We start from the raw sequence: 12544 nt of genomic DNA on the forward strand, positions 1-12544 counted from the left end.
CTTCACCACTTCCCCGAGGAGCCTGTTCCAATGCCTGACCACTCTTGGTGACAAATTTCTTCCAAATACTGAATCTAAACCTCCCCTGGCACAGCTTGAGGGCATTTCCTCTTGTCCTGTGCCTTGCTACTTGAGAGAAGTGACTGACCCCCCATTAGCACAGTATGCTTTTGGGTTATAGAGAGCGATGAGGTCCCCTCTGAACCCCAAGCCAGGATGTTGTTGGCCTTCTTGATCACGTGAGCACACACACACTGGCTTCTGTTCAGCCACTGTCAACCAGCACACCCAGGTCCTTTAGTGCCAGGCGGGTTTCCAGCCACTCTGCCCCCAGCCTGTAGTGCTGCCTTGGGGTGTTATAACCCAGGTCTAGAAACCCAGAAAAGCTGTAAGAAGGGGAATCAAAGGGTGGTTGGGATTGAAAGGGATGGCTACAGGTCACAGAATCACAGAATGAACTAGGCTGGAAAAGACCTTTGAGATTGTCAAGTCCAACTTAGGACCTAACACCTCCTCATCAACTAAACCATGGCCCTCAGTGCCATGTCCAGTCTTTTTTTAAACACATCCAGCGGCGTGACTCCACCACCTCCCTGATGATTCCATTGCCCAATTACTCTTTTCAGTGAAGAATTTTTTCCTGATGTCTAACCTAAACTTCCCTTGGTGCAGCTTAAGACTGTGTGCTTTTGTTCTATCAGTCATTGCCTGGGAGAAGAGACTGACCCCCACCTGGCTACAACAACCTTTCAGGTAGTTGTAGAGTGATAAAGTCTCCCCTGATCCTCCTTTTTTCCAGGCTAAACAACCCCAGCTCCCTCAGCTGTTCTTTATAGGGCTTGTGTTCCAGGCCCTTCACCAGCCTTGTTGCCCTCCTCTGGAAGTGTTTGAGCGTCTCAACATCCTTCCTGAACTGAAGGGTCCAGAACTGGACAGAGTACTCAAGGTGCGGCCTCACCAGTGCCAAGTACAGGGGAACAATGACGTCCCTGGTCCTGCTGGCCACACTATTGCTGATACAGGCCAGGATGCCACTGGCCTTCTTGGCCACCAGGGCACACTGCTGGCTCATGTTCAGTTGGCTGTTGACCAGAACCCCCAGGTCCCTTTCTGCCTGGCCACTGTCTAGCCAGTCTGTCCCCAGCCTGTAGCGCTACAGGGGTTTGTTGTGGCCAAAGTGCAGGACTCAACACTTGGAGTTGTTAAATGTCATGTTGCTGGACCTGGCCCATCAATCCAGCCTGTCCAGGTCCCTCTGCAGAGCTCTCTTGCCCTCCAGCAGATCAACACATGCTCCCAGCTTGGTGTCACGTGCAAATTTACTGATGGTGGACTCAATCCCCTCATCCAGATCATCAGTGAAGATATTAAACAGGACTGGCCCCAGCAGTGATCCCTGGGGGACACCACTAGTGGCTGGCTGCCAATTGGATGCAGCACTGTTCACCACCACTCTGGGCCCAGCCATCCAGCCAGTTCTTAACCCAGCAAAGAGTGTACCTGTCCAAGCCATGGCTGCCAGCTTTTCCAGGAGTCATCTGGTCCAATACCCCTGGCCATGCAGGGTCACCTAGCGCCAGTTGTCCAGGACCAAGTCCAGATGGCTTTTGAATATCTTTAAGGAGTGACTCTACCAGGTCCCTGGGCAACCTGTGCCAAGGCTCAGTCACCCCCACAGTCAAAAAGTGTTTTCTGATGTTCCGACAGAGCCTCCTGTGTTGCAGTTGCTGCCCATTTCTTCTGGTCCTGTCACTGGACATCACTGAAAAGAGTCTGGCTCCATCTTTATACCCCTCTTCAAATATTTATATACATTGAAGAGATCCCCTCTGAGCCTTCTCTTCTCCAGCCGGAACAGTCCCAGCTCTCCCAGCCTTTCTTCATAGGAGAGATGCTCCAGTCCCTTCATCACCTTTGGGGCTCTTTGTAGGACTCTCTTCAGCATGGCCGTGTCTTCCTTGCACTGGGGAGCCCCGAATTTGGACACAGCACATGTGGCCACACACAGGTGTGGCCACACACAGGTGTGGCCTCACTAGTGCTGAGCAGAGGAGAAGAATCACCTCCCGTGACTGGCACCACTTCTCCCAATGCAGTGAACTGCACAGGAGTAAGGGTAATTCTTGCTAGAAATAGACATCTTAGGACCAGATCTGAACATCTGTGATCCAGAGACCTTACCCAAGGTCTGAATATTAAAAGCAGAAGTTCAAGTCTTGTCTGCTGCTAGGTTGTTACTTTTCCCAACCAACTCTATTTGAGACAAAAACCACTTTGGGGACTGAGTGTTCCACATGGTGAGTTTTGGACAATGAATCCTCTCTGCTGGCAAATAGTAGTAGCTCTAGTTGCCTGTTTAAAATGTAGGTTTTGGACCACTCATCCAAAGGCCTTGTAATTGCTGGGTAAAGGCAAACTATCAGAGAAATAGTAAATATCCACTCTGCAGGCAGGAAAAGACAGGACACATGTCCTTACATACACTCATCACAGCATGTGTATTCACATGCACCATTTCTTTTGCTTGCTTACAATAGAGCAACTTCCTTTTCCTCCACTTTGGAAGGGTTCTGTCATCTTTGTCAAGTCCATGACCACCCTACCCAGCTGGGCTTCTTCAGACACTACCCTATAAGGATCTGTAATCATTAGGAGGTAGGCTCAATAGCAGCCACAGCTCCTTGGCGTCTCCTCTTCACGCTTCATGAGAAAGGGATTGTGGGCCCATCTCTTCATGAAAGTGACATCCTGCTGTATGCTGAGGACAGGCACAATGGAAGAAGTGAAGAAACGTAACAACAGACTAAAGACAGCATATTAGTTTGACAGTTCATTGAAAAAAATGTCTGAATAATAACTGTAGAATTTCCAAAAATTATGATGGAAGGGGAAAAAAGAATTACAGGCACGTAGCACAAAACATTCTGAGGTAACATTGTCAGAATGATAAGAATGAGAATTGTTTCAACACTACAAGAATTTAAATTTTATGCTGCTTTGCTTAAAAAATATTCACCTATATACAGTAATTTAAAAGCCTGCACTAACATTCCTGTAGTATGTAGGCCAGTTCAAAAGGTGTCATTGATACTGTTTTTCCAGTTTATAGAAATGTTAACATTGCAGTACTTGCGACTCAAGTACAGTCTATCACTGCAATGGGTACCCCCTTCTGTTTTCTATATTATTTTGATCTTCTTTTTTAATACTAGTCCAGAGAGCATCAGAAGACTCTTCTCATCTCACATGTGTTCTTAATGGAGGATTTTTAGAGGGATCTGTAAATAGATAGGAATGAAAAGTCATGCAAAGTACCTTAGCATGGAAACAAAACAAAACATAACAAAAGGTTATTAAAAGTTGGAGATCTAATAATACAGAAGACCGTGTTTTACAAAAAGCAGAATATGGGCATGAGATCTTTTGGCACCTTCAACTACCCATTTTCAAAGCTGGATAGGTGAACTGCTCTTACAACAGTGACCTGATTCTAAGTTTCTCGGTTAAGAAGGGAGGAAAAAAAAAATAAAGCAAGGTTCAGCCATTTATCACTTTCCTGACAAAATTCAGGTACTAAGTCACTTTGTTATTCAGGTGTGTAAAACACCATGCATAGGATTTAAATCAAAATACATGATGGAATACACGGATCAAGTCACCTTTCTCTGTGATTTCACAAGTTAACGAACAAAAAAATCAAACTCAATAGCTGCCCAAGTCTGTTCTATGACATTACTGTTTTTAACATCACAGGCTTTGCAAATTTAGCAGTCTAGAAACACAGGCTGCATGTCCAGCCACATAATTTGTTTTTAGCTAAGATGCTAAAGTAACTAAGTGCTTTTCATTATATCTTTGGTCCCTGTTGCCACTGTGACAAGTCCCATTCCTCTCTGTGCCTATGCTAGCAGTTCAGTTATGTTAATGCTGGTTCAGTTCTTTATTTTTCACCCCCGTTCTTAAACCTCTTGATAATGATCAGATTTTTTCATGTTTACACACTTACCTCTGGGTATCTTGCTGGGATATGTTTTCTGAAATGGTTTGAATTCATCAGGTGGGGGGAAATCCTCCACAGAATGGAAAGTAAATTTAGATTCGAAGTCATCTGGGAAGTTTCAGGGAAATAAACATTAGTGGCTGCTAGAGAGAAACTTCAAAAAAAAATCCCCAACAGTGTTGCCACAAGTAATTTCAATTAAAAATGCTGGCTTATTTTCCCCTGGAATTGATAGTGGCTCATTCCATAAAAAACCATCTTGATGAGTAGTTCTGTGAGCCTTCCAAGTTTTCTGCCTTAATTGCAATCACTGCCTGCTACTAAAACTGAAGTTAAGCTTCTGGCTGCCGTTCCAGTTTTCTGCATTGATGGTATTGTGGTAATAGAGGTATTCCTTGGTGGTTTTCAAGACATGTAGCTGTAAACAAGAATGAATGGCCAATTCATCAGACCACAAAAATAATTCTTCGTGGTCTTTGCCCTATGTGGCTGAAGCCTCTAAATGTCCGAGATCTGGTTTTAAGAACGGTAATATAAGCACACTATGGGAACTATTCATATTTTCAAGTAATTTTGCAGGTAGTACGTGCTTTTCTACTGATTGAATTCAAATCCTTTGTGAAAAAGCCTTAATTTTCTATCATTGTATAAGGTTGTACAGAAATGTTTCTATTATACTACCCTGTTAATACTATGACAAAGTCTTGAGTGAACTTTTGAGGTCTGAGACACACACGAGCTTTGGTACTAAAATTATTAACTAAGGCCAAGAGATTTAATTTAGATGGTATTACCAATGATGTGCATATTTCCATTTTTAAGTGGTGTGTAGGGGTCATGAGCTGTAGCCCAGGCTGAGACTCCAGACTTGCTTGTAAGTTCAGTTGTTGGTGATCTTGCTGGTGGCTGTGGAGGTGTGACCAGCTTTCCAGCACCGGTTCCTTCAAAAAAAACCCCACGAGACCAGCATATAAACATCATCATGACTTAAACCTGACAGTCGACTGCACACAAAAGTGGAGGAGGTACAGAAAGAATGCAGTGTTTGGGGCAAACATACCCATAGCTGTTGCTTGTCAAGCCTGACCATCGATTTGTAGCATTAAGTATTAAATTCAAGTCACTATTGGAGTTGGCTGAGACTTTCCATTTCCAGTTCTAAGGAAAGTGTGACATTCTGAAGTGTGGTTTTGTCCCAGTCTGGAAGGCAAGATTATGCTTCCACTTCTACAAGAACAAGCAGTCTCTTTATGCAAAGGAAATCAACGAAACAACCACAGCAGGTGGTATGTCTAGAAGAAAATTTTCTGACACTTTGGCAGCTCTGCAATGGAATTACCATTAGTCTTGTGCGTTTCACTGAGGAGTTGCAAGGGCCATCAAAGTCTACACCTGGCAGATATACCACAGGAGCCATGTGAGGGGGAGGGAGCCCAAGGCCTCCAAGGCATCAGCCTCTCAAAACTGCTTATCCTCCTTGATAACCAAGGGACAGGCAGGCTGATTTTATGGAGACTGCACAAATTGAACTACCATGAGAAATTGGCATCCCGACATAGTTCATCAGAGAGTTCTGAGCAGCATTAATCACCACCACAAGGCACCTGATCTGCTGTACTTACATGGCCTTTCCCCTGGCTCTCAAAGGGAGCCAGTAATCTTTCTCCTGACATGCGGCTGCTAAAATACAGGGTACAGAACATTCTCTTTCAGATGTTCCCTATTAAGTAGCTGTCTCCATTTCTCAAACCCACACAGATCTAGGCTCATCTTTTTTATTATTTTCATTACATTAGAGGAGTTTAATAAAATTTCCTTCTATCATCTACTCAAGGAAATACTGGCTAATACCCCACTTCCCAAGTAGTCAGAGAAACCTTTGGCCGAACCGCCTTGATCACAGGAAGCACTGGCTGCTTCTCTTTGTTGAACAGCAGAGACCTGCAGCCACATTTGCCTTTGCTCACCTGTGGCTAGTAGCTGCCCTATCTCTGTTTCATTAGCTCCTGTAGTGTTTCCCAGCTGTTGCCAGTATTGCTCCTGCATGGGTACAGCTGTAGAGGGATGTCCTGGGCAAGCTGGCAAATGAGCAGCTGCTGACCTGGCAGACACCGTGGTGCGTACTCTGCTGCCCTACCTGAGCCTGTCAGGGTACCACCCACTGCACTGCTGGAGACACACCAATGCCAACACAAAAGCAAGAAGCAGCCCAGTGGTCCGAAGCGTTTGCCTCCACTGATCAGCATGTCACTTCCCAGAGTGGCAGCTTAAACAATAAGGCATGTGTGCCCAGTGCTAAGAACTGCCTGACATCTCAAAAAGCCAGATGTTTTGGGTGTTCATCACGTGCCGTGCAACCTACAGGTATTCCTCCCATGTGTGCTCTTCATCCTTCTCCCTCCATGCTCTCTAGTCATCAGTGCAATAGAATGGTTTGGGTTGGAAGGGGACCTTGAAGAACTAAGTCATGACTTCCCCCAGGAAATCCAAAGGCAGGGAGAAGCCTTCAGAGGTGCCGCTCTCACCTGCGCCTCGGCCGGGTCTCTTTTTCCTGGTCTCCACCACGGCTGCGGGCTGAGGAGGGCCGGGGGTGGGTGGGAGCGGCAGCGACTGGATGTTGGTTGGCTTGTGGAACTGTGACAGCAAGTGTGGAGACTTGGGGGGCAGCGGAGGGGGCACGTCAGCACCGCTGAAGGCCGGGGAGGGGGGAAAGGAGAGCCTGTTGGGGGGCGGGGGGTGGGCGTGTGGCGGCGGAGGAGGCGGGGGCGGTGGCGTGGCAGGGGGACAGTCCCTTCCTTCGGCTGGAGGGGCGGCGGCCGCAGAGAGCTCGGCGGCTCTGCCCGGCAGCCCGCAGGGGGGCACGGAGGGCAGCGGTGGAGGAGGAAGAGGAGGAGGAGGAGGGGGCGGCGGGGGCGGGTGCGAAGCGCCAGCTTGAAGCTTGGCGGGTTTGTCAGCCTGAGGGGGAGGGAGCGGAGGAGCAGGGCCGGGGGTCACCCCCTTGGCAGGGCGGTCGGCCGGAGGGGGCACAGGGGGAGGAGGGGGGAAGGTGAGGGAAGGCTTGCTGGCGGCGGGCGGCGGTGGAGGCGGGGCGGGCAGGCTGGGCCGCCCGGGGCCGGCTCCCGCGGTGGCTCGGGAGGTGCCGGGAGGCTCCGGTGGGACAGCTGCCCTTGGAGCCTCGGCCGGGTGCGAGGGGTTGCTGTTCGCCTTGGCAGCGCCGCTGCTCGGCGGAGCGGAGGGTCTGGGGGCTGCTGCTCGGACTCCGGAAAGCTGCCCAGGCTTCCCTCCTGGAAACCAGATACCACATGTTACACACCTGGATTGCGTTCCCACTCCTCAGACCGAACAGCGACAAGGGCAAGCTCTTCATCTTCACCTCCCCAGTGGATAGCCGGAGGCATTAAACTAATTCGCCCCGAACACCGCATACCCAACAGGTTTCCCGTGCTGTAATGGGGCTTAGGAGGTGATGTATTCCAGTGGGCACCGGGGATTCTGCTTAGTTATGTGACGACCTGCTGAGAGACCCTGCTCCCCTCCCTGTTCCTCTGCTTTTGCAGAATGAAACAGATTAAGAAGGCGCTTTTCTGCAGAGTCTGGGGCCCTCCACACCAGCCTCATCTGCCTGGTACAGCCCACTGGGCGTCGAGAGTCCCGGTGAAAAGTACAGGAGCAGTTTGACACAGATCAGCTGGCATCCTTCAAGTCAAGTACTTGCTCAGGATCAAAAAATTCACACAAATGTTATAGAAATCTCAACTCCACGGATAAAAGCCAGATTTTTAAAAGCAATGCTTCAAAGGCTTTCCGGAAGGCACAGGTTCTGGTATTTCCTTTTTAACAGCAGATGCCTGAAGACTCTTGAACTTACAAAATGTCTTTTCCTGAGTAAATGTCAAGGATTTATCACAAAGCAAGATGTCAAAAAAGGCATCTCATTTGACACTCACATAGTCTGATAGGCATGGCCGTGCTTTTAAGACCAACTCAAAGTAGTTACTACCACTGAAGCTGTGTCAAAAGCCCCATCACATACAGTGCTGGGCATCTTGGGCTTGCCTTTCAGGAGCAAAAAACCTTCAAGTAGAGCCAAGTTCTGTCTTCCCTGCAAATAACTACTTTTCTCTGTGCTGCCTGAGCAGGCACCAGCTGCCCAGCAGTGCCAGAGGTCATTACTGTGACTGTAAAAGTCATCCCTCATTGATGCTGGCACTTCCCAAAGTGAAAGCAGGAGTGGGGCTCCTACATCTGCCTTCCTCCTGTCATTGTGAAGCAACAATACCCTTCTTTTTCAGGTCAGTAAATTACCTAGCTGGATCAAAGCTATACTTTATAAAATCCAGAGGGCAAAAATCATAAATATGAATCTTGAAAGTGATACACAAGACTGCAATACCATAGAAATATACACTAATGGAGGGAAGGAAATATGACTTTGCCATTTGTGCTGAAACAGGTACATTCAGATTTCAATACTGTATTCAAGAAACAATTAAAAGTTTTAATTAAAATAATGCAAAAAGCTCAGTTAAAGAGATCTATTTAATCTCTTTCTCACCAAGTGTGGAGATAGCTTTTTATTTACATTTTAAGGAATAAGGCACCTGAGATCTAGAAAGATAGCTTCAATCACATTGTTAATTGAGCCCTCCATGGTCACATGATGAACTAAGCATTCAAAAAACCAAAACACAAACCAACCAAACAACCAACCCAATAAGAATCAGTCACTAAAGCTAACCCTAAAGTATTTTCATCCCAAATCACTGTCCCCCAGCTACGCTTTCATACAAATGGAGCCCTTACCTGTCATGTCCCTCTGGCCTGCTGGTCTGAGAACAGGAAAGCCACCAGCAAACAAACCTCCCAGAGGCTGCTGAGGGCCAGCTTTATTAACAGCTGGGTTAACTCCATCTCTGTTAGCTCCTTTGGGCTCTGTTAAAAAGAATAAAAAAACTAGGGTCTATCAGAAAATAATTTTATCCTTGCCCTGAGACTGCTAAGGCTTGGCACCACCAAACAGCCAAGGCCAGACTTCTCCCTCTACTGTTACTACAGAAACTGCCATCACTCTCTGACCTGTAGCTTGGAGCACAGCACCCTCTGGTGCTCTTCAATCTCACACAAATCATGACCAGAAGTAGTTGTGTTAGGCCTAGTATTAAATTTATGTTTCCAGAAATTTTCAACATTTTCTGTTCTTTTACTCTAATAAAGAAAAATTCTTCTGCTAGAGCCAACAATTCCCACAATTATTTTATTGAAAAACTCTCAAGGATTTCATCATTCTTTTTTTTTTTTTTTTTTTGAACAAGGAATGCCTGTTAAGGTGATACCCAGGTAGAGACTTACCATGAAGTGTTAACAGTCATTGATCTCAGAGCAGGATGCACGTTTAGAAAGTGTGCTTGCTGTGCATCCTAGAGCCATATGATAATGCAGACCTTTGCTGACCTTCAAACCTGCCCTTCAGTTTGAAACTGTCCATCTGACCTCCACCCACACCCAAGGCTTCAGCAAAGCTCCCCCAGGGCCTTACTGAGGAGCAGACTCACTTTCAATCTGTGGTGCACTTCGGTCGTTGATTTGAGTCACTTTCCTGAGGCGAGTTCCCTGCTGGATATCAGCCAAGAGTGCGTTTCGGGCTTTTTGGTCTTCCTTTCGCAATTTTGGTATCTCTGAGCTTGCCTGTTGACAATAAGAGTTTAGATGGGGAGGTACAAACAAAAACTCATGTTTAGAAAGGATACACAGGCAAACACGGGATAGAAGATTTGAAATAAGCCATCCATGGCAGCTGTCATTCCCAAGCCTTTGAGTCAAGCCAACGGGAACAGCACTTGGTTGTGCAGGCGGCAGGAAAGCTGAAAGTTTAAATATCACACAGATCTAATAGTAGTTGGGCTAATACTGTTGAAAGTGAATTAGGAGGCATGCTCAAGTGAAATGTGACCTCATTTGGCCATTTATGGCTTCTGCCCCACAACTCCAGCTCCGACTGCTTCTCTCAGCTCTTTTAATACAATTTACAATGCTTTGCATCAAAATTTTTATATGTCACATTATAATAAATATCTGTTTTATCTACTCTGCTCAGGAAAAAAGATAGATAAATGCAAGCTGCATTCATACTTGAATGTGATAATTAACTTATTTAGACTGCATCTCTGTATTGGAGATTAACACCAGTTTAAGTAGAATGTCTTTAGAATAATACAATTATACTTCAGTAACTTTTCTACCCTTACCAAGCTTGGTAAATGTAAAGTCAAGTTGCAGTTTAAAATTTTGTAATAAAACAAACATACAAACAACATTTATTTGTTATTCTTATTTCATCAAGTTTCTTGTTTTATATATTGAAAAAAAATCTTTTAAAAAGATTGGATGTTTCACTTTTTAAAAGCAGGTTATAAAGAACAAAGCTGTTATTTCTAAACCTATTGTGATTAACAGAGCAGTCTAATAGAGGGGAATCTTCACATCAGAGGAGCAATGTTCTGCTTGCTTCCAAAATTCCCAGAGGTTAGCTAACTCCCTAAAGAGAACGAGTACCAGAAATGTTTCCATAACCCTTAATTTTAGCATCATAGTTGTAATAAAGCAGAACAGTACTGTCACACTTTAAAACCCACCCCCCCCCAAAAACCAACCCAGCTTGGTAATGGCATTCTGAAAGCAAAACAGAAACTTGAAAACACTTAACCAGCTGCTGAATTAATAATGTGTCTAACTCTCTAATCCCAAGTGAAGAATTCTGTCGGTACGATATCATTCGTGGTTATTTTTGTACTTGCTGCAAAAATCCAAATCCGGCCAGCGGGATTTGCCGTGCCCCGCTAGATGGAGCTCCAGGCCGCCGCTAACGCCGCCGCATGCCCGAGCCCTGATGTAAAAACTCGGAATTACAACCTGGCTGGTAGGTAACCATGTATTATTTTAAAATGTCAGGAAACCTCCCGCTCTGTTGTATAGTTTCCTCGTTTGAAATAGCGCTGCTTGCCTCGAACTTGCAGAACGGGGAGTCCCACTGGCCGTAAGAGGCCCTAGAAGAGCTGCCCGTGTCGGGAGTGTTAGACCACGTACCAGCCACAAACCATTTCCACTGCCCTTCTCTGGGAGCTGGCCATACTTACTGTGAAAAATGGAAATACCATAACTGGAACAGGGGTGATTCCCTTCCTCACGAAAGCTCTTTACCAGTATCTTCAGCTTCTTGTCTCTTTGCTCCCACTAATGACTTTGCTGCAGCGGGACAAGCAGGAGATCTAAAGGGATCTGATCAAGGGCTATGTTTAAAATTAGATCCAGCAGCTGTCTTTCATTTCCGGGTTCAAGTGTCCATATATTATACCAGCTGTCCACTTCACCTCCCAGATCTACTTGTCTGGGCAGACAGGCTGTTAGAATATACGGTCTTGATATCCAGACAGCTATTAGGCTAAAATAACCCACTTGTGGCAACCTGTGGCAAGTGACCCATGACTTGACAAGCAAGACAAAAATCTGTCATATAAAAAATCAGGAATATTATTCTGCCGGTCTGTAATGCAGCATAACAAGCTGCCTCTCTCTTACAATAGATCCTCTTACTCCAAGCATGGCTCCATCCCATGCCCCAGCTGTTTCTTCTTCCTCCTCATATACGTGAGAGATACAATCTTCCGTGCCCAGCCTGGTGGACTTGGATGATTGATTAGCTGCCGAGTAGCTTGATATGGATTCTTTTTTTCCATTACAAAGTCAAGATGGTCTGGGGTGTAGTGTTGCCTGGTTGCAGAGCGGTCAAAGCTCCTGTGGATTTCTTGTTTGCACTCCCAAGGCCAGTGATAACCCTTGCCAAGAATTGTTCCACCAGGTAAGTATTTCGCCCACTCATCTACTGGTGTCTTGCATTTGCAAATTCCTGGATTTACCATATTGTTTTTTGAGAGAACCTTCCTTTCTTTGATGAAGAAATAAATCTTGGATTCACACTCATGCTGTGCTTGCAATGCACAGCACAAGCACAGATAATAAACACGTAAGTTCTGCATCAAGAGAAAAACAGAAAGAGCAACTCTTATGGCTGTCAAATCTTCAGTCGTGATCACATGCAATAGGAAGTGTTTCAGCAGAAAGACAAATACATTTTAAGTCACAGAGGGAAAACAGCTGCAAGACAAAAGATGTAATTCTTAGGCTACTTTCTACCCCACCATCTGCAGGGCAGCCTCATTTATTTACAAAAAGAGAAGCATCTCAGTATTTCAATGAAAATCAGAAGGGAAGTGGAGAAGAATGTGAAGATCATTTGTTTTATCAGATGCCAGAGCTGCCTCAGGTAACAGAGTGAAATTAAATTCCATACTTTATTTACAGGAATTGGTGAGGGAACGGTGGGTTCTCATTACCTTAGCAACCACTAGGTTATTCTGCTACTATTTCAGACACAAAGAACGTCACGTTCAGTACATACTTAGAAACAGAATGGAACAAACCACACATAGCCTGAACATAAGAATGGCTTCCTTTTCATCTCACCCAACTCCATCACGTTTTGTCTTT

The 12544-nt window shown here is 45.6% G+C and overlaps 1 protein-coding gene across 7 annotated transcripts in view; it reads right to left on the reverse strand.

The window, feature by feature from the left end:
• Window positions 1-2804: 2804 nt before the first annotated feature.
• WIPF3 (WAS/WASL interacting protein family member 3) overlaps window positions 2805-12544 on the reverse strand; it is a 35100-nt gene continuing 25360 nt past the window's right edge. For all 7 annotated transcript variants that reach the window (XM_032108896.1, XM_032108909.1, XM_032108869.1 and 4 more), the window contains exons 3-8: window positions 9553-9689; window positions 8804-8932; window positions 6526-7284; window positions 4795-4941; window positions 4007-4108; window positions 2805-3278 (exon numbers count right to left, since the gene is read on the reverse strand). In XM_032108896.1, the coding sequence (XP_031964787.1) occupies window positions 3238-3278; window positions 4007-4108; window positions 4795-4941; window positions 6526-7284; window positions 8804-8932; window positions 9553-9689 (1315 nt within the window). In that variant the 3' untranslated portion in view covers window positions 2805-3237. The remainder of the gene's footprint in view (window positions 3279-4006; window positions 4109-4794; window positions 4942-6525; window positions 7285-8803; window positions 8933-9552; window positions 9690-12544) is intronic.

The sequence above is a fragment of the Corvus moneduloides genome, chromosome 1, assembly GCF_009650955.1.
Source record: "Corvus moneduloides isolate bCorMon1 chromosome 1, bCorMon1.pri, whole genome shotgun sequence".
NCBI classification, from domain to species: Eukaryota; Metazoa; Chordata; class Aves; order Passeriformes; family Corvidae; genus Corvus; species Corvus moneduloides.